The following is a 23445-nucleotide window of genomic DNA, read 5'->3' on the forward strand; positions in this document are numbered from 1 at the left end:
ATCAGCCAAGGTTTGCTCAGTTTTTTTGGACTCAAATCCAGACTCCTCAAGTAGTCCAGGAGGTGAAAGTTTCTGTGGCTCCTGCTTAGTCTCAAGCCACATGTAGCTAATCATGAGGATCTACACTTGACATTTCTGCAGAGCTAACCTGGAGGTGTTTGCACATCCCATAAATTAATCCTGGCCCCAGGTCTTTGTTCAGATCATTTCTAGTTGCTTCAATATATTCTCCTGTTCTGTCCCAATTCTTTCTGATTTTTCATGAGTCTATGTTTTTCCTGAAGTGCAAATTTGTTGTATTTTGGGGGAAATCAGCAGACCTTGAAATATACCAACTTACCTCACCATATTCCCAGAATCTTCCCCAGCATTATTTTGTTTAGCAATTTTGGAAAACCACCACAGCTAAGCATGAGTTCCAAAAACCATCACCTGAATTATTAAACCGGATGTCAACAGGTATGTAAGTCAAATGACACTCATTCTGAAGGAATGAAATATAAGAATCATAAAAAGTAGAGTGATTCACGGTTCCTCTTTCTATTCAGAATAGTCTCTAATACAATGAGTAGAAATCTTTAGTCTAGAAGCTGGTTAGTAAGAGTAATCTTATTGTAAGGTAAAAATTTCAATACCTTGTACCAGAGCCACCCTATATAAAGAGAAGTAAATGAGTAATTTTAAAAAGTTATCATTAGTTGTTGGGTGTGGGCAACAAATGGGGGGACATATGGTAGTGATATTCCCATCATTTGATAGAAGCACAAATTTGTAGTTATACCCCAAATCCAATCTTTTAAAAAATTTTTTTTGCATCAATTATATTTTATGGATGAAGAAAGGTGAAGGAAGCAGATGTTCATGCAGAAGTCATGGAAGAATTTCTGTAATTCAAATATGAATTCAACATGGAAAAGGAGAGAAAACTCTGAAAGATGAAACTCATCAGATTCATGAAGTTGAAAGACCTAATGAAAGTGTTTTTGAAACAGTGGGCAATCAGCAAGAAGCTCTTGTTTAGTAAATGCAGAACTTGTTTGGGTTTCACTAGGACACTTGGAAGCAAGAGCAATTTGGGTTGATTATTTATAATCTCATGTTATTAGTCCTGCAGAACAATTCACAATAATTCTGCACTCAAGCCTTGACATTATTCTTTAAAGAGTTCTTGATGTTCCTGTGGGGCTGCAGAAGGATCACATAGCATTTGGGGATAAAGATGCAGGCTAGCAAGCCAGTACTGGAGCTTAAGATGGAGAAGATCTCCACGACTATCATCATCTTGCCCTTGGTGCTCTGGTAGGTGGGGAGGAAGGTGATCCAGACGCTGCAGAACACCAGCATGCTGAAGGTGATGAACTTGGCTTCGTTGAAAGTGTCAGGGAGATTTCTGACAAAAAAGGCCACAGTGAAGCTCGCCAGGGCCAAGACTCCCATGTAGCCCAGGACAAAATAGAAGGCAATGAGGGAGCCCTCATTGCACCCCAGGATGATGTGCTCACGGTCAGTATGTGTGTCTGCCTCTGGGAATGGGGGAGAGAGCAGCAGCCAGATTGCACAGAGCATGACTTGAATCAAGGTGCAAAAGAGAACAACAGAAATGGGGGCTCTGCTTCCCATCCATTTCCTGCTCCTGCTGCCTGGTCTGGTGGCTCTGAAGGCCAGAACCACAATGATGGTTTTAGCCAAAATAGTGGAGACGGCCATTGTGAACATGACTCCAAATGTTGTTTGTCGGAGGAGGCAATGGGCTGCTGTTGGGCGACCAATGAAGAGCAGAGAGCAGAGGAAACAGAATAAAAGGGAGATGAGGAGGATGTAGCTGAGATCCCGGTTATTGGCTCTGACTATGGGGGTGTTTTTGTACCTCACAAAGACATAGAGAACCAGAGCTGTGAGGAGAGACAAGCAAGCAGCTATAGAAGCCAAAGCCATCCCCAAGGGCTCTTCATAGTCCAGGAAGGTCATCATTTTTGGGACGCACTGATTCCTCTCCTGATTGGGATATTGATCTTCAGGGCATTTCACACACTGATCTGCATCTGAAGAGAACAAAGAAAGTTTCAATATTTCAAACATAGGAAAACTTCCCTTTCAGTGGGCCAATTAAATTTGTGGAAATAATACAAATGGCTCCATAGGGTTCCATGAGGATCAGATCTGGTATCAGTGGATAGAACACAAGACTTGCAAGACTTGAGTTTGAATTCTGCCTCAGATTGCCTCGTGATTATGGGTTAATCGATTACCTAATTTGTACTTCTATATCATAGCTAGTAAAATGGGGATAATAATTGTGCCTACTTCACATAAATGGAAAGAGTTTGGCAAATCTTAAAGTAATAAATAAATTGGAGCAATTGTGAGTTTGTAACTGACTCTTTGTGAACACATGTGAGCTTTTCTTGGCTCACAGAAGCCTATTCTTCCAGCCTATTTTTTTTTTCCTGATTAGGAAGCTGAGGTAAACAAGATTATGTGACTTGCCCTCAGTCACAAAATTAGTAGGTGTGGAAGCCAAATTTGAACACAAGAAGTTGCCTTCCCTACTGCAGGCCCAGTGCTTCCTTCTCTACTTCATTTACTAGGTAGTCACTAGATACATGGTAGCTCTTATGTAAATAACATTCACAGAGTATCTTTTAAACACAACATATTATTCTTAGTATCAACAACAACAAGAATTATAAATGTATCAGCTCCATGCAACAAAGTATGGTAATCAATTTATTGCTGACTTCATTTCTTGTTCTTGGAAAATAACCTTTGTAAAGTTTCTCTGTTAGAGAGCTGGTAGTTCTCTTTTTTTGTGGTTTCTTTTTACAATAAAATGATTCTGTTGTTCTAACCACATCAGTTCTTCCAGACTTCTGTAACGTGCCGAGAGATGCCCCCTTACACCTGTTAAAGATCTTGGTTGTGCATCTTTCCTGTTGATGCTTAGCATATTTATGATCTCTTTCTATACATCTATTTGTTGACATAAAGTCTTTTGGGCTTTTTTAGATGACACTTATGTTGTTTAGGCATCAATTATGAATTCCGTATGGGTAGGAATCAAAGAACCTGAACATGTTAAATCTCAAGAAGAGAAACTTCTGAAGGGATCTGACAGCTGTTGTGATGTATAGAAACTACAGTAAGTGGAAGAAGGACCAAACTTGCTCTATTTGGTGCTACAGGACAAACTCCAAAGCAAGCTGGGAATTGTGAAGCTTCTTCAGATCAAGCTTTATGCAAGATCTTCCTCAGAGAGATCTTGTTCTTATAGGCATTACTCTAGGTCTGGCTATTTTAATTTTATCCATTATTATCCTTTTCCCTTTGTTAGAAGTAATTTCCCAAATTTCTGCCTATGTGCACAGTTTTATCAGGTTAAAGTATCTTAAAGTGTAACTTGCATCTCCCCCCCCCCCCCAATCATAGTTCTGTGTTGAGGATGTTTAAGTCTGGGCTTCAAAGAAATCATTGTCTACTAGCAAGGCAGGTAGTTTTCTGAGTGAGAGAAGTGTTTGGGATGGGTAGATTGATGCCTTCTTGGCAATCATTGTACATCAAATGGGTAAACATGCAGGGGAAACAGCTGACATGAATTGAAAATTTCACTGAATTCCAACTCAGTGCCCTCACTGGAGTCCCAGCCCTCTTCAGTAATGATGTTACTGTGAATGGTCACTTCATCTTTCTCTTCTCTTAAATTAGTATGAGAGCATTTCTATTTCCTTACTGCTGTCTTGATGGAAAAGACTCTCTTGAATCTTTTAATTCCTATATAGGTTTGAGAAATCTGTGTACATAGGGGCTCTTTTCTGCAATCTATCTCTGAGCAATTGAAGTATAGAGAAACTTAGCAAGAAATTCCTACTTTGTGGATCTCAACCCCCTCATATCTCTCTAATGTTGATCACTTTAGAACTTCAATATTCTAAAAGTCATTCTGACTTTTGTTCTAGACTTCCTTTAGTGCCTGGATACCATATTCCAATATTAATATGTTTCTGTGCCTTACAGTAAGTGGGACACCCATCCAGCTTCAATTGGTTGCCCTAGATCCACATTTGAAGGTGAACATGTCCTCAAAGACATACCTGTCTGGTTGGAAATGTGCCTGTCTGGGCAGGGGTCACATTTAAAACAGCAGACAGGACTTCCCTCCTTGGCTTTCTTCTGGAATCCAGGACCACAGACTTTACTGCATCTGGACTGAGGAAGCTGCATGGGGAATATTCCAAAGGCTTTTGAGCACTCATTCTGACAAAGATTAGATCAATTTCCTTGCAAAAGGGACCCACATAACTAAAGGCTTGGGGAGTTGTATTTCTTCTCAGCTGTAGAAGAGAGGATTCTATTAGGGTCCAAACAACCTGGGTGAGGTTTTCATAAAGAAGCAATGCAAAGAAATAGAAGACAATAGAAAGGGAAATATAAAGAATTTCATAAAGAAAATTGGAACTACTAGAGGAAAGTTTCATGCAAATATGGACATGATAAAATACAAAATGTTTTGTATTTAATAGTAGAACACCATGGAACTATCCAATAACCATGATGTTGTGGCTATTCTCAAGAACCAGGTATTCGGGAGAAGGAAATCATCACTGCCTTAGTAAAAATCACTAATGATAAGGCTGGGGAAACTAATATAATTCTAGCCAAGCTATTTAAAATTCTGAAAGATGTGGCTCTTAAAAAAACTGGACACTGTAGGACAGCCAATTTGAGAAACATAATAGGAGACATAGGAATGAAAAGATCAGTTTACATGTCAGTTCTAAAGATGGACAATTCAAGTCACTGAGGAACTGCATTCTTTCAAATGTTGGCAAGGTTATATTTAAGATCTTTCAAGTAAGGCTGCAAGACCAAGGACAGAATTACCAGAAGGGAAGACTGGTTTTCAAAAGAAATCAAAGAATTAGAGATCAAATTGCCAAGATCCAGAGACTATGGGTAATGGAAGAAGGTCCCAAGCAAATCAACCATAGCATGTCTCCTTCGTTTACTTTGACCATGTAACTTATGACATATGTGGAAAGTCCTCAAAGAGATATGAGTACTAGATCACCCTACTGCAGCCCCAGGAACATGAATGTAGATCAAGAAGTAAAAGATACAACTAAACATGCAACAACTAATTGTTTTCTGATTGGAAAAAGATTATGATCATGTTGTATGGTTTGTCTTTATTTAGTTAATTTACATGTAGACCAAGTTATGAAAAAATGCCCAACTGGATGAAACAAAAGTTGGAATCAAGTTTTTCAGGACAAATTTCAAACATCTCATTTATTCAGACATCACCTTTCTGATGACACAAAGAGAAGAAGAATTAAGGAGCCTCTTGAGTATAGTGAGGAAAATGCTTTGAAGCTCAACAAAATCAATCCAAGTAAAAACCCAAGATCTTTATGACTATATTTTTGTTTCATTTTGTTTGAAATATGGGGACAAAAATAGAAAAACAGTAAAACATTTTCTGTGCTTTGGTTCAAAAATTGTTACAGATGGTGACCTCTATGATGACATTAAAAGAAGCTTTCTCCTTAGAAGGGATGATCTAGACAGAATACTAAAAAGTGGAGATACTACCTTCTTAGCAAAAGTCAGTATACATATGGTTGTATTTTTCCCCAGGAACAGTGTATGACATTGTGAGTCATTTTTACTTTTAACTGTTAAGTTAACTGTTTCCTGGGGGTCTTTGAAAAAGAACTTTTAAGAAAACAGCACTATGGAAGATCATTTTTGAATCTAGATTTTTTGAATGCTAGAGAAGATTTTTGAAAGATTTTGGTTCAGCAAAAAGATCAGATTGGTCAATACTTAAAAATTTAATTGCAGTTATTTACTTGGCATTTCAAATAATGAAGGTGAAACTTCTTATTGAAAGACTCAGAAAAATCCCTAACATCATGATAGATTAAATCAAAAGGAGAAAAGGATTGCAGAGGATGAGATGGAGAAATAATGTCATGGAAAAAATTCTAGAATTGGTCCAACTTGAGAGATAGGGGAAGAGAGAAGGGCTTGGTGATCTATATTCCATGGGGTCACAAATAGTAAATTCTGAGTGACTGGATAAAAACCACAGTTTTTAAGAGGTAGTTTTTTCTTTACAAGATTTAAAAATCTTGGGAGGGAAAAACGCTAATGATCATAATTCATTATGCACCAAAAAACTTTATTTCTAAGCTGTTTCCTCTGAGCAGATTTTGTGGAGTATGCCGCAAGTTTGACAATATGCTACTGACTATTCTGATGGGCTCTATTTTATGTTTACAGTTTTTATAAAACCAACATTTTGATCATTCTTTACCTTTTTATTCCATGTCGACCACGTAATGGCATGCTCTTGTATCGTTAAATCTTGGCCAAGTGGAGCTTGGGATATAAACTCTCCCACTTTTATTAGGACTTCGGTATCATTGCTAAAAGTCACATAGTTGAGAACATCATAGTTTGCCACAAAGTTCCTCTTCTTATCCAGGACCACCAGCTTCCCAGCACTATTGTTAAACTGAAGGTTCTTCAGAAAGGAATGGAGCTGAAAGGGAAGAAAATGAGTTGAAAGTTCACCACTAGATTCTCTCAGGGATTTTTTTTTTTTAGTTTCTCTGCTGTTTATTTTCTTCAATTCCTTGCAGGAGTACAATCCTAAGATTTTTCATTTGTCACAGAATTAGAATGGATTGCAAAGAAATTGGATAACAGAACTAGAACCCCAACTGTTCTCTCCAAGCTAGAAGACTGGGCCAAATCTCAAGCTGGAAGTAAGAATTATTCAATCTGTTGAAAAATCCAGAAAGTCCTTTTCTCTCTTTGATGAGAGTGGGTTTGGGAACAAAGGTACAGGAAGAGAGCACCTAGTTTAGAGTAAGTAGGGTGGTACAGAATTCACTCCCAAAATTAATTAGGCTGCTTCCAGTACACTGCTAAAAGCCTTTATAATGATTTATTAATTCAAAGCACTGAGCTTTGAATTCCTTAAAATGTAAAATAAAAATGATAACTCCTTGCCCTTAAGTAGCTTAAATTCCTCTGGATAATAGAGAATTGGATCAGAAAAACAAATACAGTATCATTCCATGAAGAAGAAAATACTACTAAATTAGAAAGGAAAAAATAAGTATTTCCATAGCATTCTTTATATGCAATGCATTTTCCATATATAATTTTTCCCCATGTTATCTGATATGAAAAGAGGATCGAGCAAGGATTTTAAAGTGAGAACACCGAAGCTGAACCTATAGGAAGCTAAAGATGCTGTGAAGCAGAAGTGAGGTAGCAATGTGTTTTAGGTTTAAGTGCCTGTGTAAAATTATGGAGTTGCATGACTAATTCAGAGTACATCCAGTTGGGAATTTTGCTGAAACATAAAATGTTAAATAGGTATGGTGTGAAATTAGATTGGAAAGTTGGGATCACACTTTACAGCACTTTAATTCCAAGCTGAGGTTATTTTCTGCTAGAGGATATAAGAATTTATTTGTGGTTCCTAACTATGAGTGTATTATAATATTGGATTAGGAGAAGAACATGTTAAGATGCTTTTTTAGTTTATATTTTGTTTTTCCAAATAGATGGAAAGAGAGTTTTAAATATTTATCTTTGCAAAACCTTGTGTTCCAATTTTTTCTCCCTCTCTCACTGATCTCCCTTGTCCCCCAAAGTGCAAGCAATATTTTATAGGTTAAACATAAGCAATTTTTGAAACCTTGACACAATATGTAATCCTTAAAGAAGATTATTTTGCTGATATTTGTCTTCTTTACCTAATCTTCTTGTATTTTTGTTTTCTATATTTTTATATTTATTTTGTAAATACAGGTAAAATATTATGTATGTATATAAGATGTGAAACCTTTACTTTGTAAATATACTTACAATAAATACACATATAGTTATATATGTCTCTATAAAAATATGCATATATACAGACATATTTATGTTGCCTCTTCTAGTGTTAAATTTTTGAGACAAATGAGATTTTCTTAATCTTTAAGTTCTTATCTGTTGTGTATCATATTTCTTAACTTTTGGTAGAACCATTCTAAATGCCTATTTGTTGATTAGTTAGTAGCTCAAAAAATGATGAGCGGGTGAGAGAAGAAATAAGAATCTAATTGGGTAATTAAGATTCAAGACACTTTTCATTCAAGAAGCACCTATTAAGTGCCTTCCAAGTAGCCTAGACATCATGCTAGTGTGGGAGACTAAACTCAAAATAAGAGAAATCTCTGTTCTGAAGGAGCTTATAGTTTTATAAAAATCAATATATAAATCCTTGTTTTGAGGTTTAACAGTCCTTGTTAAACTTTATATTGCAAGGGTCAATCAGGTGGTGCAGTAGTTAGAGACTAGACAGGATTCTGGAAAACCTGAGTTTAAATCAGCCTGAGACAGTTGTGTGTGATCCTGAGCAAGTCACTTAACTCTTATTGCCTTGCAAAAGAAAAAATGAAAAAAAAAGATAGTTTGAAAGTTGGAAAGGGACCAGAGGCTATTTTATTCAGCTTAATTTCCTAGGAAAATAAATTCTCTTATTTGATGGCATCTGAGGAATAATTTTCAAATGCAGGATCCTAACAAATGGAGTTCTCTCCATTGCGCTAGGCTGCCATGGAATAACTAAAACTGCCAGGGTAACAGAAATGCCTAGTTCTGAATTCCTCATCCCCTGATTGAGGCATGGCATCTGTAGTGTTGATGCTCATTCTCTTCCCTTACATCTTCTTTCTCAAAGACCCTCAGGAACCAGTTAATCTCGATTCTCACTCCTGCATCTTGTCACAAGGATCTCAACGGATCCTAATTCTTTTTTTTTTAATAATAGCTTTTTATTTAAAAAATACAAACAAAAATCCTTTTCAACATTCTTTCTTACAAAACTTTGTGGTATGATTTTTTTCCTTCCCTTCACCACTGTTTCTCTCCCCTACAAGGAATCCAAAATAAGTTAGGTGTGTGCAATTCTATAGATATTTCCACACATCACACTGAAGAAAATAAATCAGATAAAAAATGAAAAAAAAGAGAGAAAACAAAAGTAAGTAAACAACAACAAAAAGAGGAAAATACTATGTTGTGATCCACATTCAGTCCCCATAGGTATCTCTCTAAATGCAAATGGCTCTCTCCATCACAAGTCTATTGGAATTGATCTTATCACATCATTGTTGAAAAGAGCTACATCCCTCAGAGGTGATCCTAAAAATGATAAGAAATGAGCTAAAATATCCTGAGTCTGCTGTGCAGAGCTACCTCACTGCAAAAAGCTGAGCTGAGTTAGTAATCCATTATCTCTTTTCTAAATATTGCAAGTCGAGAATCAGAGATTTGGGTGTCACTGTTATGAAGAGAGGAACCTTACCTTCCAGGGGGGAACGACCCTATTGTCTCCATCTATGTTGAATTCCATTTCTGATCTCACTAAAAACATCTCGTGAAGGGCCCAGGCCACGGCATACACAGCAGTGTAGACAGTGTAACTCTGGTCAGACATAATGTTTTCTAAAGAGCTCAAACTCAGTGTGTCTAAAGATGCATTTGGTGAACAGACCTCCTCCTCTTCCTTCCCATGTACATAGGGACATTCAAAAGCTGAGTTCCAAAAGTTCTTAAGGAAAATATCCTCTGGGTATCTGGCAGGGTTAACAGTTTTCAGAAAATCTTTGAACCCAGGAATCTTACTTGTCTGGTCTGAAAATATCAGAGCCCCATGGAAATTATCAAAATAACTATAACCAGGTTTTTTGGAAATATCCCAGTGACTGGTCGTGATCCACACTTTTCTTACAAGGATATCAGGATTTTCCATAAATACCAGGCTCAGAAGTGAATTTGTATCTCCATAAATGACAAATACATTTGCTGCAGAAAAATATAACCTGAATACAAAATATTGATATAAGTCTTTATTTGATGAATGTCTAGTGGTGATCTTTTCTATAAAGGCCACACAGACATCATTTCTGGCCATTTCTTCTTGAAGGTCTCTCAGGAATTTCTCACCTCTTGAATCATCTGAGGCAACAAGGCCCACCCAGTTCCATTGGAAATGCAGCATTAATCTGACCATCCCAAGAGGAAGTGAGGTATCACTGGGTGCCATCTGATAAACAGAAGGAAACTGAAGTGGGTCACTTATGAGTGGATCAAAGAGACCATAACTGATCTGCAAAGGAACCAAACATGACTATTTTTCAGTTTAATGAGTTATCTGTGCAAAAGCTTCTCCCACCCCACCCCATGTAAACCTAGTCTCCTCATCCCCTTCTATCCAAAATTGACTCATTCATCATTTCTGCCTAGTAAGTTATTTCTGATCATACAGAACTCCACTCAAGGGTCATCTCTTTCATCAAACTTGCCCTAGCCGAAATGGGTGTAAGCATGTTATGTATTTTTACTATTGTGTATGTCTATGATTGAATCTAAGAACTTGAAATATTAGATAATTAATAAATATTTTAAAGTTTCAATTTCATGATTTTTTAAAGCCAAAATATGCCACATTCTACATGATGAAGCTAATAAATCTGATGTCTTCAAACTGTCTATTTGCTTTTTCATCTCTAAGAATCAATACAAAGGAAAATTAGACATCAGAATTCCCCAAGGGTATCTGACATTTGTATTTCAACTGGCAGACCCTCAAAGGCCTGCCTCTGCCCTCCAACCAGCATAAGCTAAATGAAACCTCTGATTTCCTACCTGTGGGAGCTTATAGAGCTCCAGCAGAGTTCCCATGGAGAAAGTCAGTTCAGAAGTGGCTCCTCCAATGACCACCACAGACTTTCTCTGCCTCTCACAGCTGTAATTTGGAATGGTCTGTCCCTGGCCTGACAGCCACATGAGGGAACTCTCCAAGGTCCTCTCATCATTTTGATAAGCATTGTAGATGTGAAATCCCAAAGAAACGTTGGGCAACAGATTTGGGTTCCTGTTGATTTCTTCTATGGCAAACATAAAAGCCAGGACTTGATAATAGTTTCTGAGCAGCCACCTGAAGTAGGAGGGAGATTATCAGGAACAAGGAATCTGTATGGTTCTACCAAGCTTAAAGAGGAATTGGAAATTTTCCAAAGAAGTATTTCCTTGGTGATATGAAAGTCCATTTTTTGGTCGATCTATCTTTTTATTTTCTTTGTAATGGTATTAGGAAATTCTGAATATTTCAGTCTATTGCTAGCAGTGTCTCAGTTACCTAGGCTTTTACCAGCTTTGATGTATCTGGGCCTGAGGGTATCAAGAGCTATACCAGAGATTTCCTCCTCCTTCCATTCAGAATTATCACCACATTTCAACCACCACAGCAGCTGTCTACAAACTCCTACTTCAATCCCCAACATCATAAGCAGTTCCTCTAAGAAGTACAGAATCATTTAGATAAATGAGAAAACATTTAGATAAATTTTCAAATAGCGGAGTAATAAAAAAATGAAAAAATGAGGCAAGTTATATTGAGAAAACTGGACACCAACTTGCTAGAAATAGGTCATTTATGTGATTTTATTATTATTATGAATTGATATTAATATCTTAATATTGTCTCCACATAGATACATAATTAAGGTATAAAATATTTTGGGCCTTAGGAAGAAATTATTTTTGAGCATTGAAAAGAATCCATGACCAAAGAAACGACATAGAAAAGAAGTTAATACAGAAAATTTTGGTTTTTTAAAATTTAAAATAAATCCCCCATCCCCCACAAATCCAACGAAACTAATATCAGAAGCCAAAGAGTTAACCGGAAAAATGTTTTTATTATGCTTATTTTAAAAAAGTTTTCATTTCCAAATTATAAAATTGTTTTATCTTTTTAAAAACTAGTGCCATTATCCATGTGATAAATTGTCAAAGATTTAAATAGAAATTTATTGAGATAAGAAATTCAAGGTATCTTTAGGCTTATAAAAATATTCAAAATGGCAAATAAATATGGTAACAAAAAGAAAAGCAATTCTGAATTAGAACCTCTCACTCATCAGATTGGCATAATCACTAGAAATGAGAGAAATATTGAAATGTGTAAGGGGATGTAAGGAAACTGTCACATTATTGTACTTTTATTGGAACTATTAATTATTTTAGCATTCTGGACAGCAATTTCTATCTATGCCCCAAAAGTCATTGATTTATAGATATCTTTTGTATAACTTGTTTTCAAAGATTTAAAAAATAAAGACAGAAAGGAGTACAAATAAAAAATTACATTTCTTTGCAGAGTGGCAATGATCTGAACAAAAAGAGCTGCCTTTTTTATGGAATGGCTGAGTAAATTGTGATGTGTTGATCTAATTTAATACCATTGTTCTGCTGAAAATGAAGCAATATAATTTCATAGTAACATCACACAATTTATAGAAACATATGTAGTATGAAGATAGAAAAACAAGAAGAACAATTTATACTTTAAGAGCAATAATGTCAAAATAAACATCTCCAGAACACTTAAGAACTCTCAGCAATGCAATAATCCAAAATGACTGCAAAGGACTAATAATGAAGATTTTACTTCATTTTTTACTTTACTTTTTACTTTACAGAAAGCTGATGGACTGATGTACAAAAAAACACATTCATTTGAGATTTGGCCATTCTGGGAAATTTGTTTTTGACTATGCTTGTTACAAGGAATTTGTTTTCTCAATAAGAAGTGATAGAGAAAAACTACTTGATAATTGAAAAAGTTATTTAAAAGTAAAATAGAACAAATACTTACTGATAGTCTTTCTTATTGTATTGAGGATAAAACCAAAACATTTTCCAATATCTAAGTTCATGCACTTTATGTATAAGTAAAGGAAAAAATCCTCCAACAACAAGATCCCCATCTTTGAAATAGGTGGGGCTGAAAGACCTTTCTAGGTGCCATGGAGTCCCTTGCTCCCTGCCCACAGACGATGGCAGCCGCAAAAGCAGGAAAAAGAAAAGCCTGAAGAATATGTGGAAGACTGCTCTCCATCTCCTAGCCAAAGTGCACCTGCTTTTTAGCAAAGTTTGTGATGTGCTGTGGAGGAAGCAGGGCAGCAGCATCTGTAGCAGCTTCAGATGTCTTGGGAACAGAAAACTTTCCTGCTGAACAGTTTCTTTCTTGAGCAACTGTTCAAGCTTTGCTCTGACCCTCATAGTTTTGAGACAGAATGTAACATAGCTCTGGCTCATATCTAAGACAGAGACATTGCTGGCCAGAGCGGAGAGTATTTATGGCGATGAACCCTGGTTAAAGGATCATTGAAATATCCTTGCTGGTCTATGTGGTTAGGATCCTATATGTGCATCTTTCTGCCCAGGAGAGGAAACTTAGTTCATGATGGACTCTTGGGACCATTGCTGCTTGCAACTCTGCACCTGTGTCCCTGTGTTTGAGTGAAAAATGTGTTTTTCTCATTCCTCTTTTCCAACTCTGTTCTGAGCACTGACAATTGGTATCAAGTGGGTAGGAGACCCAGTAATACCTCCAGAAGCAAGGAATTTAATAACATGTCAGAGCTTTTGTAGGAACTGGGTAACTGCTCTGGTGCATGAGAGTAGCGTCCATGACAGGTGACGAGGTCAGAAAGTGGTCCTGACTGAGTGACCAAGCTTTTCAGGGGTCCTCAAACTTTTTAAATAGGGGGCCAGTTCACTGTCCCTCAGACTGTTGGAGGGCCAGACTCTAGTAAAAACAAAACCTTCATTTTGTGGGCTTTTAAATAAAGAAACTTCATAGTCCTGGATGAGGAGGATAATCGTCCTCAGCTGCCACATCTAGCCCGCTGGCCATAATTTAAGGACCCCTGCAGATGATTTCAGCTTCTTTCCCCCATATTCTTAAATCAGGAAGCCCTGCAGCCTTGGGTTATTTTCTAAATGACGTTCTCTGACATTCTTGACCAAATATTTTTTCACTAGTTCTTTCAGCAGCACAGAGAAAATTGTTTTTGCCACTTATGGTCTCATATCTCTCTCCATTTGTTCACAGGAGGGTGATTTCTCCCAAGCTCTGCTACAGAAGAATTCATCTTTTATTCCAGTAGTCTCTTCATGTTCAGTCCCTCAAATCAATGCCTGCCTACTTTTGAAGCAAGCATCCTTTCCTAATTCTGTTCCTGAAACACAAGCCTATATAATATCACTTCAGTTCTATAAAAGCCATAAAATTACATTCTTTGAAGATCAATGAAACAATGAAATGACTCATTTGAACTTGTGACAATTTAGTAAACTAAAAATTTATTAACAACTTCTTACTATAATGACAGATGGATTTTTTCCTTTAGAGAAAACATTATAACACTGAAATTATATTAGAATTAATGGCTAGAAATAAATTGCATAGGCCTGGGAATCCACAAATGAAAATCCCAATATTTCCTGCACCAAAGGAATTTTCATTCTATTGTGAGCAAAGAAAGGGAAAAAAAAACACACTTGGATCTACGATCAGGCTTGAAATTTCATGTCAATGCGGTAGAAAGGCCACACTGAGTTTTTTCATATATCTCATAAGTTCACTGAGTGGGAAATCTCTTCTGTTATGATTCTTACAAAGTACTAAGACAGTGGAATTGATCTGATCCTATAAGGAGATGTTATGAGCCAGAACTTGAAACAAGGTACTAAGTGGAATTGAGGAGACAGTGGTTAAATCTAATTTAGCCATTGTTTCCTATAACAAATAATGGTTTCCTAGTGATGTAACAATTGGAGTATATTCAGTGTGGGGCATATAAGCAAGGAGCTCTCACAAGCCCACAGACATCCGGAAGCCCACTCTCGGGGGCAGGACAGATTCATTCCATATATCACCATTGTGCTGACTGTAGACATTGGGAAGAGGAGAGACTAAAGCTGGCAGAGGCAGAGGCAAAAGACTAGTGGAAGAGCTCTTGGAACCAAGGAGAAAGATAGACCTCTAAGAAAGTTAACCAGGCTATTTTTGGAAGAGACAATAAAGGATCTGAACTTTTAACAGCTGCCTGCATTTGAGGTGATTATTACACAGAACTGAAACTAAGGCTGCCTCCAGAAGCCTCCCAAGAAACCTGCTCCCAGAGAATGATCATATTTTAGAGAAGAGAACATTATACTCTTCTATTAAAGCTGTGGATGTGCTCACAATATTTAGTCTCAGGAGTCATGTGACAGCATAGGTTTGATGAGGACTTTTGTGCTCCTTGTAGGCAGAAGTACTTTTTTTTTTTAATAATGGAAGATGGGGGAGCCAAGAAGGTGGACACAAGTTTCTTTCTGACCTTCTCCTACAATCCTAAGACTAATTAGCAAATCCAGCCTCTGAATTAGCTCTGGACAGGCAGAACGCACAAATATTGGGAGTGCAACAAATTACCAGAAGAAAATAATTTTGAAGATCACCAAAAAAGTCTGTTTCAATTGGCAAGGGGAGGAAGGTAGTCAAGCAAAAGCGGCTGAGCACAAACGAGAACAACAGAGTTTTGAATTGTGGGTTTTTTATTATAGGATTTAAAAATTCTGAGGAGGGAAATATTAATTTTTATAATTAATTATCCACAGATATTTTAAAGACTCTTTAGTAAAATGTATTTGAAAAGTGTTAAAAAAGATGGACGGAGCCAGTTCCAAAATCATTAAAGAATCTATTTGAGGTTTGGAGACCATAGACGTTGCCAAAAACACTCCAGTGAAATTCCTCAGGATAAAAAAACATTAATATAACAACTATTGGAACTTCCATGGGTGTGTGTTGGAATTGTAAAGGTTGGTTATTCTTCCCTCTTAAAAGCTGTCATCTTTTCTAAAAGTTTCCAAGATTGTAAGGGTCTAGAACTAGAGTGACTGCAGCTGGTATGTCAGCATCCCCCTTAAGAGCAAATTCAAGACTGAGCTATGGCAGAAGAGGGAGAAGTCAGGAGGATCTTTAGCTCTCTACTTTTTGGAGGGAAAATACTTTCTAGCTGTGTGACTCTGGCCAAGTCATTTAAACCCAATTGCCTCAGAAAAAAACAAACAAACAAATAAATACATGAGAGAGAAGGAGATTGTGTTTTATAGTAAAAAAGATCAGTCTCTCCCTCAGCCATACACATTTTCTAATTTTTAAGCAAACTTTACATTCTCTGAATTTCTTGTGTCATCACAATGAAACCTATAAGTGACTAAGCTATTTATACTGATTTGATCAGATATTTTGTCCTATTCCATAATACTAAAATTTATGTTTTGTCAAATTTCCTTTGTTGACTGTGTATTTTGTCTTTTAACTGTGTCATTGCTTGTCCTAGGAAAGGAATCTAGCTCTCAGAAGGGTGTTAGTATATTTACAAATATGTGACATGGTGTGATGGAAATATTAAAATCCTGATGACTCTCTTGGTTACATATATTACATTTATAGCTTTCATAAAAACAATATTTTGTCTTGACCTTTCCTTTCCCCATGTGCCACATTATAGCCTCCTGGATGATGAAATCTTGGCCCAGTGGACTCTGAAGAATAAACTCTCCCACTTTCACCAGGATTTTGGTATCATTACCAAAGGTCACATAGTAGAGAATATCATAGTTTACCAGAGAGTTCTTCTTCATATCCGAGACTACCTGGTTCCCAGCACTATTGTTGAAGTGGATGTTCTTCAGAAAGGAATGGGACTGAAAGTGAAGAAAACAATTAGAATTCCAGAGTACACTTAAGTGTACAATTTTGTTGAAACATAAAATATGTTAAGATAGATAGTATGAAATATCTTGGAAAAATGGAATCAAAGGGATCAGGATTTTTAATTACAAAGAGGGAGTTTTTATTTTCTTTTAGATGTTACAGGAAGCTGTTTCTCATTACCAACCAACAGTGCATTATCATACTGCATCAGGAGAAGAACATGTTCAGATATTCTTTAAAAATGTATTTTGTTGATATTTGTCTTCCGTTACTAATAATTTTAGATTTAATGGTATGTATAATTTTTATTATATATTATATTATATATATAGTACATATACATAACTATCATGTACCTAAATGATATGTAAGCCCTTTATATTTATTTTGTATAAATATTCGCAATTTGTACTTATATAATTATATGTTTCTATAGAAAATACATATGCATATACCCACAAATATTTGTTTGCTTCCTTCATTGCTAAGTTTTTGAGAGCAAGGATTATTTTTTCATCTTTGTGCTATTATCTCCATTGCCTATCATATTGTTTTTCATTTAGCAGAACCATTCTGAATGCCTATTTGCGGATTGGCTGGCAGCTGTATCAATGATGAATTAGCAATAGATATAATTTACTGGAGAAGATCAAAGGGAATATCAAAAAGATCTTGTGGGTACAAGTAGACTTTCATATGATGATATTAAAATATATATACATATATATATATTTAATAATTATAATTTTTTATTGACAGAACCCATGCCTGGGTAATTTTTTACAACATCATTCCTTGTACTCCTTCTGTTCCGACTTTTCCCCTCCCTCCCTCCACCCTCTCCCCCAGATGGCAAGCAGTCCTATACATGTTAAATATATCACATTATATCCTAGATATAATATATGTGTGCAGAACTGAAGAGTTCTCTTGTTGCACAGGGAGAATTGGATTCAGAAGGTAAAAATAACCCGGGAAGAAAAACAAAAATGCAAACAGTTTACATGCATTTCCCAGTGTTCTTACTTTGGGTGTAGCTGCTTCTATCCATCACTGATCAATTGAAAGTGAGTTAGACCTTCTCTTTGTCGAAGAGATCCACTTCCATCAAAATATATCCTCATACAGTATCGTTGTTGAGGTATATAATGATCTCCTGGTTCTGCTCATTTCACTCAGCATCAGTTCATGTAAGTCTCTCCATGCCTCTCTGTCTTCATCCTGCTGGTCATTTCTTACAGAACAATAATATTCCATAACATTCATATACCACAATTTACCCAACCATCCTCCAATTGATGGGCATCCATTCATTTTCCAATTTCTAGCCACTACAAACAAGGCTGTCACAAACATTTTGGCACATACAGGTCCCTTTCCTTTCTTTAGTATCTCTTTGGGGTATATGGCCAGTAGTAGCCCTGCTGGATCAAAGAGTATGCACAATTTGATAACTTTTTGGGCATAATTACAGATTGCTCTCCAGAATGGTTGGATTCTTTCACAACTCCACCAACAATGCATGATATTAAAATATTAAGGGATGGAAAACTTTGTACTAAGAGAAAAGGAAAATACTTAAAAAGTGGAAATTAGATGGTATAAAGAGGCACAATGAGACCAGCTCAAATCCTCATTGAGAAGGCATGACCCAGAACAGGTGGAGACTCTGATTAATGAAGTTCAAAGTTTGTTTATTGATCTGTGAGTCAGTTTATATACTCTTGATGCTAGAGTTGCACTGATACAAGTTGTCTATAGGTTACATAATGTATATTCCTTTTTACATTGTACCTATATATTAATATTGAATAGTAAGTAGCTGTAACACTCTATATGGACCACAACATAATCATACATTTTCTAGTTTCTGGATACTTATAACAGAAATATAGTTTTCAAGAGTTCTTTCCTTATCTTCAATAATGATCTCGAGTTCTTCTTTGGTCACAAATTACTTCCTTCTCCAAAGATCTGAGAGGTAAACTATCCTATGTTTTCCTAATTTGCTTATAACATCATTCTTTATGTCTAGATCATGAAGCCATTTTGACCTTATCTTCTTTTTGGTGTTGTGTGGGTCAATGCCTAGTTTCTGCCATACTAGTTTCCAATTTTCCAGCAGTTTTTGTCAAATAGTGAATTCTTATCCCAAAATCTGGAGTCTTTGGGTTTGTCAACACTAGATTACTATAGTCATTGACTATTTTATCCTGTGAACCTAACCTATTCCACAGATCAACTAGTCTGTTTTTTAGCCAGTACCAAATGGTTTTGTTGACCACTGCTTTATAATATAGTTTTAGATTTGGCACAGCTAGGCCACCTTCATTTGCTTTTTTTTCCCATTAATTCCCTGGAAATTCTTGACCTTTTGTTCTTCCAGATGAATTTTGCTGTTATTTTTCCTGGGTCAGTAAAATAGTTTCTTGGGAGTTTGATTGGCATAGCACTTAATAGATTAGTTTAGGTAGTATTGTCATCTTTATTATATTTGGTCAATCTATTAAAGAGTACTTGACTTTTAGATCTGAATTAATTTGCATGAAAGTGCTTTATAGCCTTGCTCACATAGTTCCTGACTTTCTCTTGGCAGATGGATTCTCAAATATTTTATACTATCAACAGTTAATTTAAGTGGAATTTCTATTTTTCTTTCTCTTGCAGTTGGATTTTGTTAGTGATGTATAAAAATGCTGATGACTTATGTGGATTTATTTTATATCTTGCAACTTTGCTAAAGTGGTGGATTATTTCTAATAGTTTTTAAGTTGATTCTCTAGGGTTCTCTAAGTATACCATCATATCATCTGCAAAGAGTGATAAATAGATGCTACTGACAATTTTAAGGAAAAGTCCATTTGTTCCTGTACTGTCTATTGTTTTTTAATAGGAATGAATGTTAGATTTTATTGAATGCTTTTTCTGTATCTATTGAGATAATCATATATTTTTGTCAATTTTGTTATTGATATAGTCAATTATGCTAATGGTTTTCCTGATATTGAATCAGCCCTGTGTTCCTGGTATAAATTTTATTTGGTCATTGGTGTATTATCCTGGGAATGATTTTCTGTAATCTCTTTGTTAATATTTTCTTTAAGATTTTTGCATCAATATTCATTAGGGAGATTGGTCTACAATTTCCTTTCTCAGTTTTCATCCTACCTGATTTAGGTATCAGTACCATGTCTATGTCATTAAAGGAATTTGATAGGAGTCCTTCTTTCCCAATTTTGAAAAAAATTTGTATAGCATTGGAATAGTTTTTCTCAGCCACTCATGGAACTTAAATCCAAATTGACCAAGAGTTAAGACATGAAAACCTCAAAATCAAATGGAGAAAGGCAGAAATAGTAAATAGATTTTTTTCAGATCATGATGCAATAAAAATCATACAATATAGCGCCAGGAGAAAATAGACCAAAAAGTACTTAGAAACTAAATAATCTCATCCTAAAGAATGAATGGGTGAAACTACAAATCTTAGACATAATTAATAATTTCATCCAAGAAAATGACAATGAGACAACCTACCAAAATTTGTGGGATGCAGCCAAAGCAGTTATTAGGGGGAATTTTATATCTCTAGATGCTTACTTCCATAAAACAGAGAAAGAGAAGATCAATGAATTGGGCCTACAACTAAAAAAGCTAGAAAAAGAAAAAATTAAAAACCCCTAATCAAATACCAAACGTGAAATTCTAAAAATAAAAGGAGAGATTAATAAAATTGAAAGTAAAAAACACCCTATTGAATTAATAAATAAATCTAAAAGTTGTTTTATTAAAAACCCAACAAAATAGAAAAACTTTTAGTTAATTTGATTAGAAAAAGGAAAGAAGAAAATCAAATTGTTGGTCTTAAAAATGAAAAAGGAGAACTTTCCACCAATAAAGAGGAAATTAGAGCAATAATTAGAAGTTACTTTGCCCAATTTTATGCCAATAAATTTGATAACCTAAGTGAAATGGAGGAATATGTACAAAAATATAGATTACTCAGATTAACAGAAGAGGAAGTAAATTACTTAGATAGTTCCATTTTAGAAATATATATACACATTTATCTTTGTTGAATCTTCCATTGTTAAGTTCTTGAGATCAAGGATTATTTTTTTCATCTTTGTCTTTTTATCTCCTTCGCCTATCATATTACTTTTCACTTAGCAGAACCATTCTAAATGTCTATTTGTTGATTGACTGTCAGCTCCATAAATGATGACTTGGAGATAGGAGAAATAAGAATGTAAGAGGACAATTAAAATGCTTTTCATACAAGAAGCATCTATGATGTGCTTTCCAAGTAATCTACGTATGATGATATTGCTGGAGACTAAATGCAAAATATGAGCAATCCCTATTCGGAGGGAAGACATATTGTAGAAAAGCCAGTATGTAAATCTTTGTTTTGAGATTGAACATCCCATGTTAAAATTTACATTGAAAGGCTCACTAGGTAGTTCATTGGCTAGAATTCTGGATCGAAGTCTGGAAGATCTGAGCTTAAATTCACCTCAGACACTTGATACTTGCTAGCTGTATGAACTGGTAGAAAGTGCATAACTCTGAGTGCCTTGCTAAAAAAATGTTAGTTCTAAAGTTTGAAGGGATCTCAGAGGCTATTTCCCTAAACTTTATTCATTTAAAAATGAAGCCTAGGAAAATCAAGTAACTTTTTAAGTGGCATTTGGGGAATAAGTTTCAGAGGCAGGATGTGAATTCAGGTTGTCTGACAAGAACAAGAACTCTCTCCATTGTACTGTGCTGCAGAAAAGTAACTGTCAAGGTAAGGAGAGATACCCTGTTCTTACTTGTTCAACCTCTGGTGGAGGCATGGCACCTATAGTATTGATACTCCTTCTCTTTTCCATCATTCTCTTTGTCAAAAACTCTCAGGAACTAGTTGATCTTGATTCTTACTCATGTATTCTATCACAGTTTTCTTCAATGATTCTGATTCTGAAATGACTAGAAATAAAGTATAATATCCTAGTCTGGTGAGCAAAGAGAGGTGATCTGAGTTTCTTATTCATTATTTCTTTTCTGTTCGTGGTAGTTTACACAATCAGAGATTTGGGCATCTGTTATGGGCCAGAACTTGAAACAAGGTACTAAGTGGAATTGTGGAGAGAATGATTAAATTTAGTTTATCATTGATTTAATCCTACAACAAATAATGGTTTCCTAGTGATACAATGATTGGTGTATACTCAGTGTGGAGCATATGAGCAGGGACTGAGAGCCACAGGGAGGAAGCTGGCAGAGCCAGAGAAGACAAAGGATTAGCGGTAGGAGCTCAAGCTCTCGGAACCAAGGAGAGAGATGGGCCTCTAAGAAAGCTAACAGGCCCCAGGGAAGGTGACAAGACTTTGAAAGAGACAATAAAGGATTTGGACTTTAACACCTGGTTACTCGTGTGGTGATTACTGAACTGAAACAAAGGCTGTTCCCAGAAACCCCAAGAAACCAAACCAAGAAGAACATTACAGGTGTCAGTACAATGCTTATAGAGGGAATCTTTACCTTCCAAGGTTAAACAATCCTGTTGTCTCTATGTTGGATTCCATTTCTGAACTCACCAAGAACATTTCATGAAGGGCCCCAGACCACAGCATAGACAACAGTATAGACAGTGTAACTCTTATTTAAGAAAGTGCATATATATATATATATATATATATATATATATATAATATACATACATCTATATTTATATATAATAGTAGAAGAAAGTATATTCGTGAATGACCAACTTTTCTTTCCTTCCTTGTAAAGTGTTCTTTTGTTCTCTGCTGCATACCTTTTAAATTTTATTCTTCTCCCTCCCCTTTCTTCTTTTCCTCACCTCAAGCAGGCTACAGTTAAGAAAGAAAATATTTATGTTTCTATATTTATCAATATACATACACACACACATATATATTCTGCCTCCTCCATGCCCACTAATACGCACATATTTTTCCTATCTCTGCTGACTCTTTCCATTACTTCTTCTTAATTTGTCTTGCTATTACTTAAGTTCTCTCCACCCATGGGTAATTGATATAAAATTTCTTTTGATTTTGGTTGATAGAAAATCCTGAAAATCTGCAAGTTGATTGAAGGTCCATTTGTTCTCATTCAATCTTACACAGAATTTTGCCACAGTGATTTTTTTTTGGCCACAAGTCCAGTTCTTTAGAGGGTTGCTAGATATGATTCCAGAATTGTAGTGTTTTATCGTGGCTTCTGCTAAGCCTGTACAAGTCTAATTGCAGCTCCAGTGTATTTGAATTGTCTTTTTCTTGTTTCTTGCAAAATTTTCTCTGTCATCTAGTGGTTTAAAAATTTATCAACAATATTTCTATATATTTTCCACAAAGGTTCTTGTTGAAATGGTGGCTGGTGGATTTGTCCTGTTTTTACTTTCCCCTTATATTTTATCACTCCAGGACAATTTTCTTGAATTCTTTCTTCCATTATTGTATCAAGATTCTTTTCTTGGTCACAACTTCCAGAGAGTTAAATTATTCTAATATTTTCTCTTCTTGATCTGTTCTCCTTATCTGTTATTTTTTCTATAAGGTGTTTCATATCCTATTCTATTTTTTCATTGTTTATAATCTGTTTTGTTATTTCTTGATCTCTTTTAGCTTCACTGGCTTCCCCTTGCCCAATTCTAATTTTCAAAAAATTATTTTAATCTTTGAATCTCTGTATCACCTATTTTAGTTGGTTAATGTTTCCCTCATAATTTTCTTATTTTTCTTGAATGCTTTTTTCTTTCTTTTTCTTTTCTTTTCTTTTCTTTCTTTTTTTTTTTTTTTTTGCTGAGG

The 23445-nt window shown here is 35.6% G+C and overlaps 1 protein-coding gene across 1 annotated transcript; it reads right to left on the reverse strand.

Annotated features, from left to right (window-relative positions):
* Window positions 1-1137: 1137 nt before the first annotated feature.
* Window positions 1138-21465, reverse strand: LOC127557639 (vomeronasal type-2 receptor 26-like). Its single transcript, XM_051990951.1, has 8 exons — window positions 21442-21465; window positions 16415-16617; window positions 14736-14807; window positions 10714-11005; window positions 9371-10174; window positions 6317-6544; window positions 4089-4212; window positions 1138-2042 (listed from the first exon to the last, which is right to left on the reverse strand). Exons 1-8 carry the CDS (start codon window positions 21463-21465, stop codon window positions 1138-1140), a joined length of 2652 nt encoding a protein of 883 aa, XP_051846911.1.
* Window positions 21466-23445: the final 1980 nt, after the last annotated feature.

This window comes from Antechinus flavipes, chromosome 3 (assembly GCF_016432865.1).
Source record: "Antechinus flavipes isolate AdamAnt ecotype Samford, QLD, Australia chromosome 3, AdamAnt_v2, whole genome shotgun sequence".
In the NCBI taxonomy this organism is placed as follows: domain Eukaryota; kingdom Metazoa; phylum Chordata; class Mammalia; order Dasyuromorphia; family Dasyuridae; genus Antechinus; species Antechinus flavipes.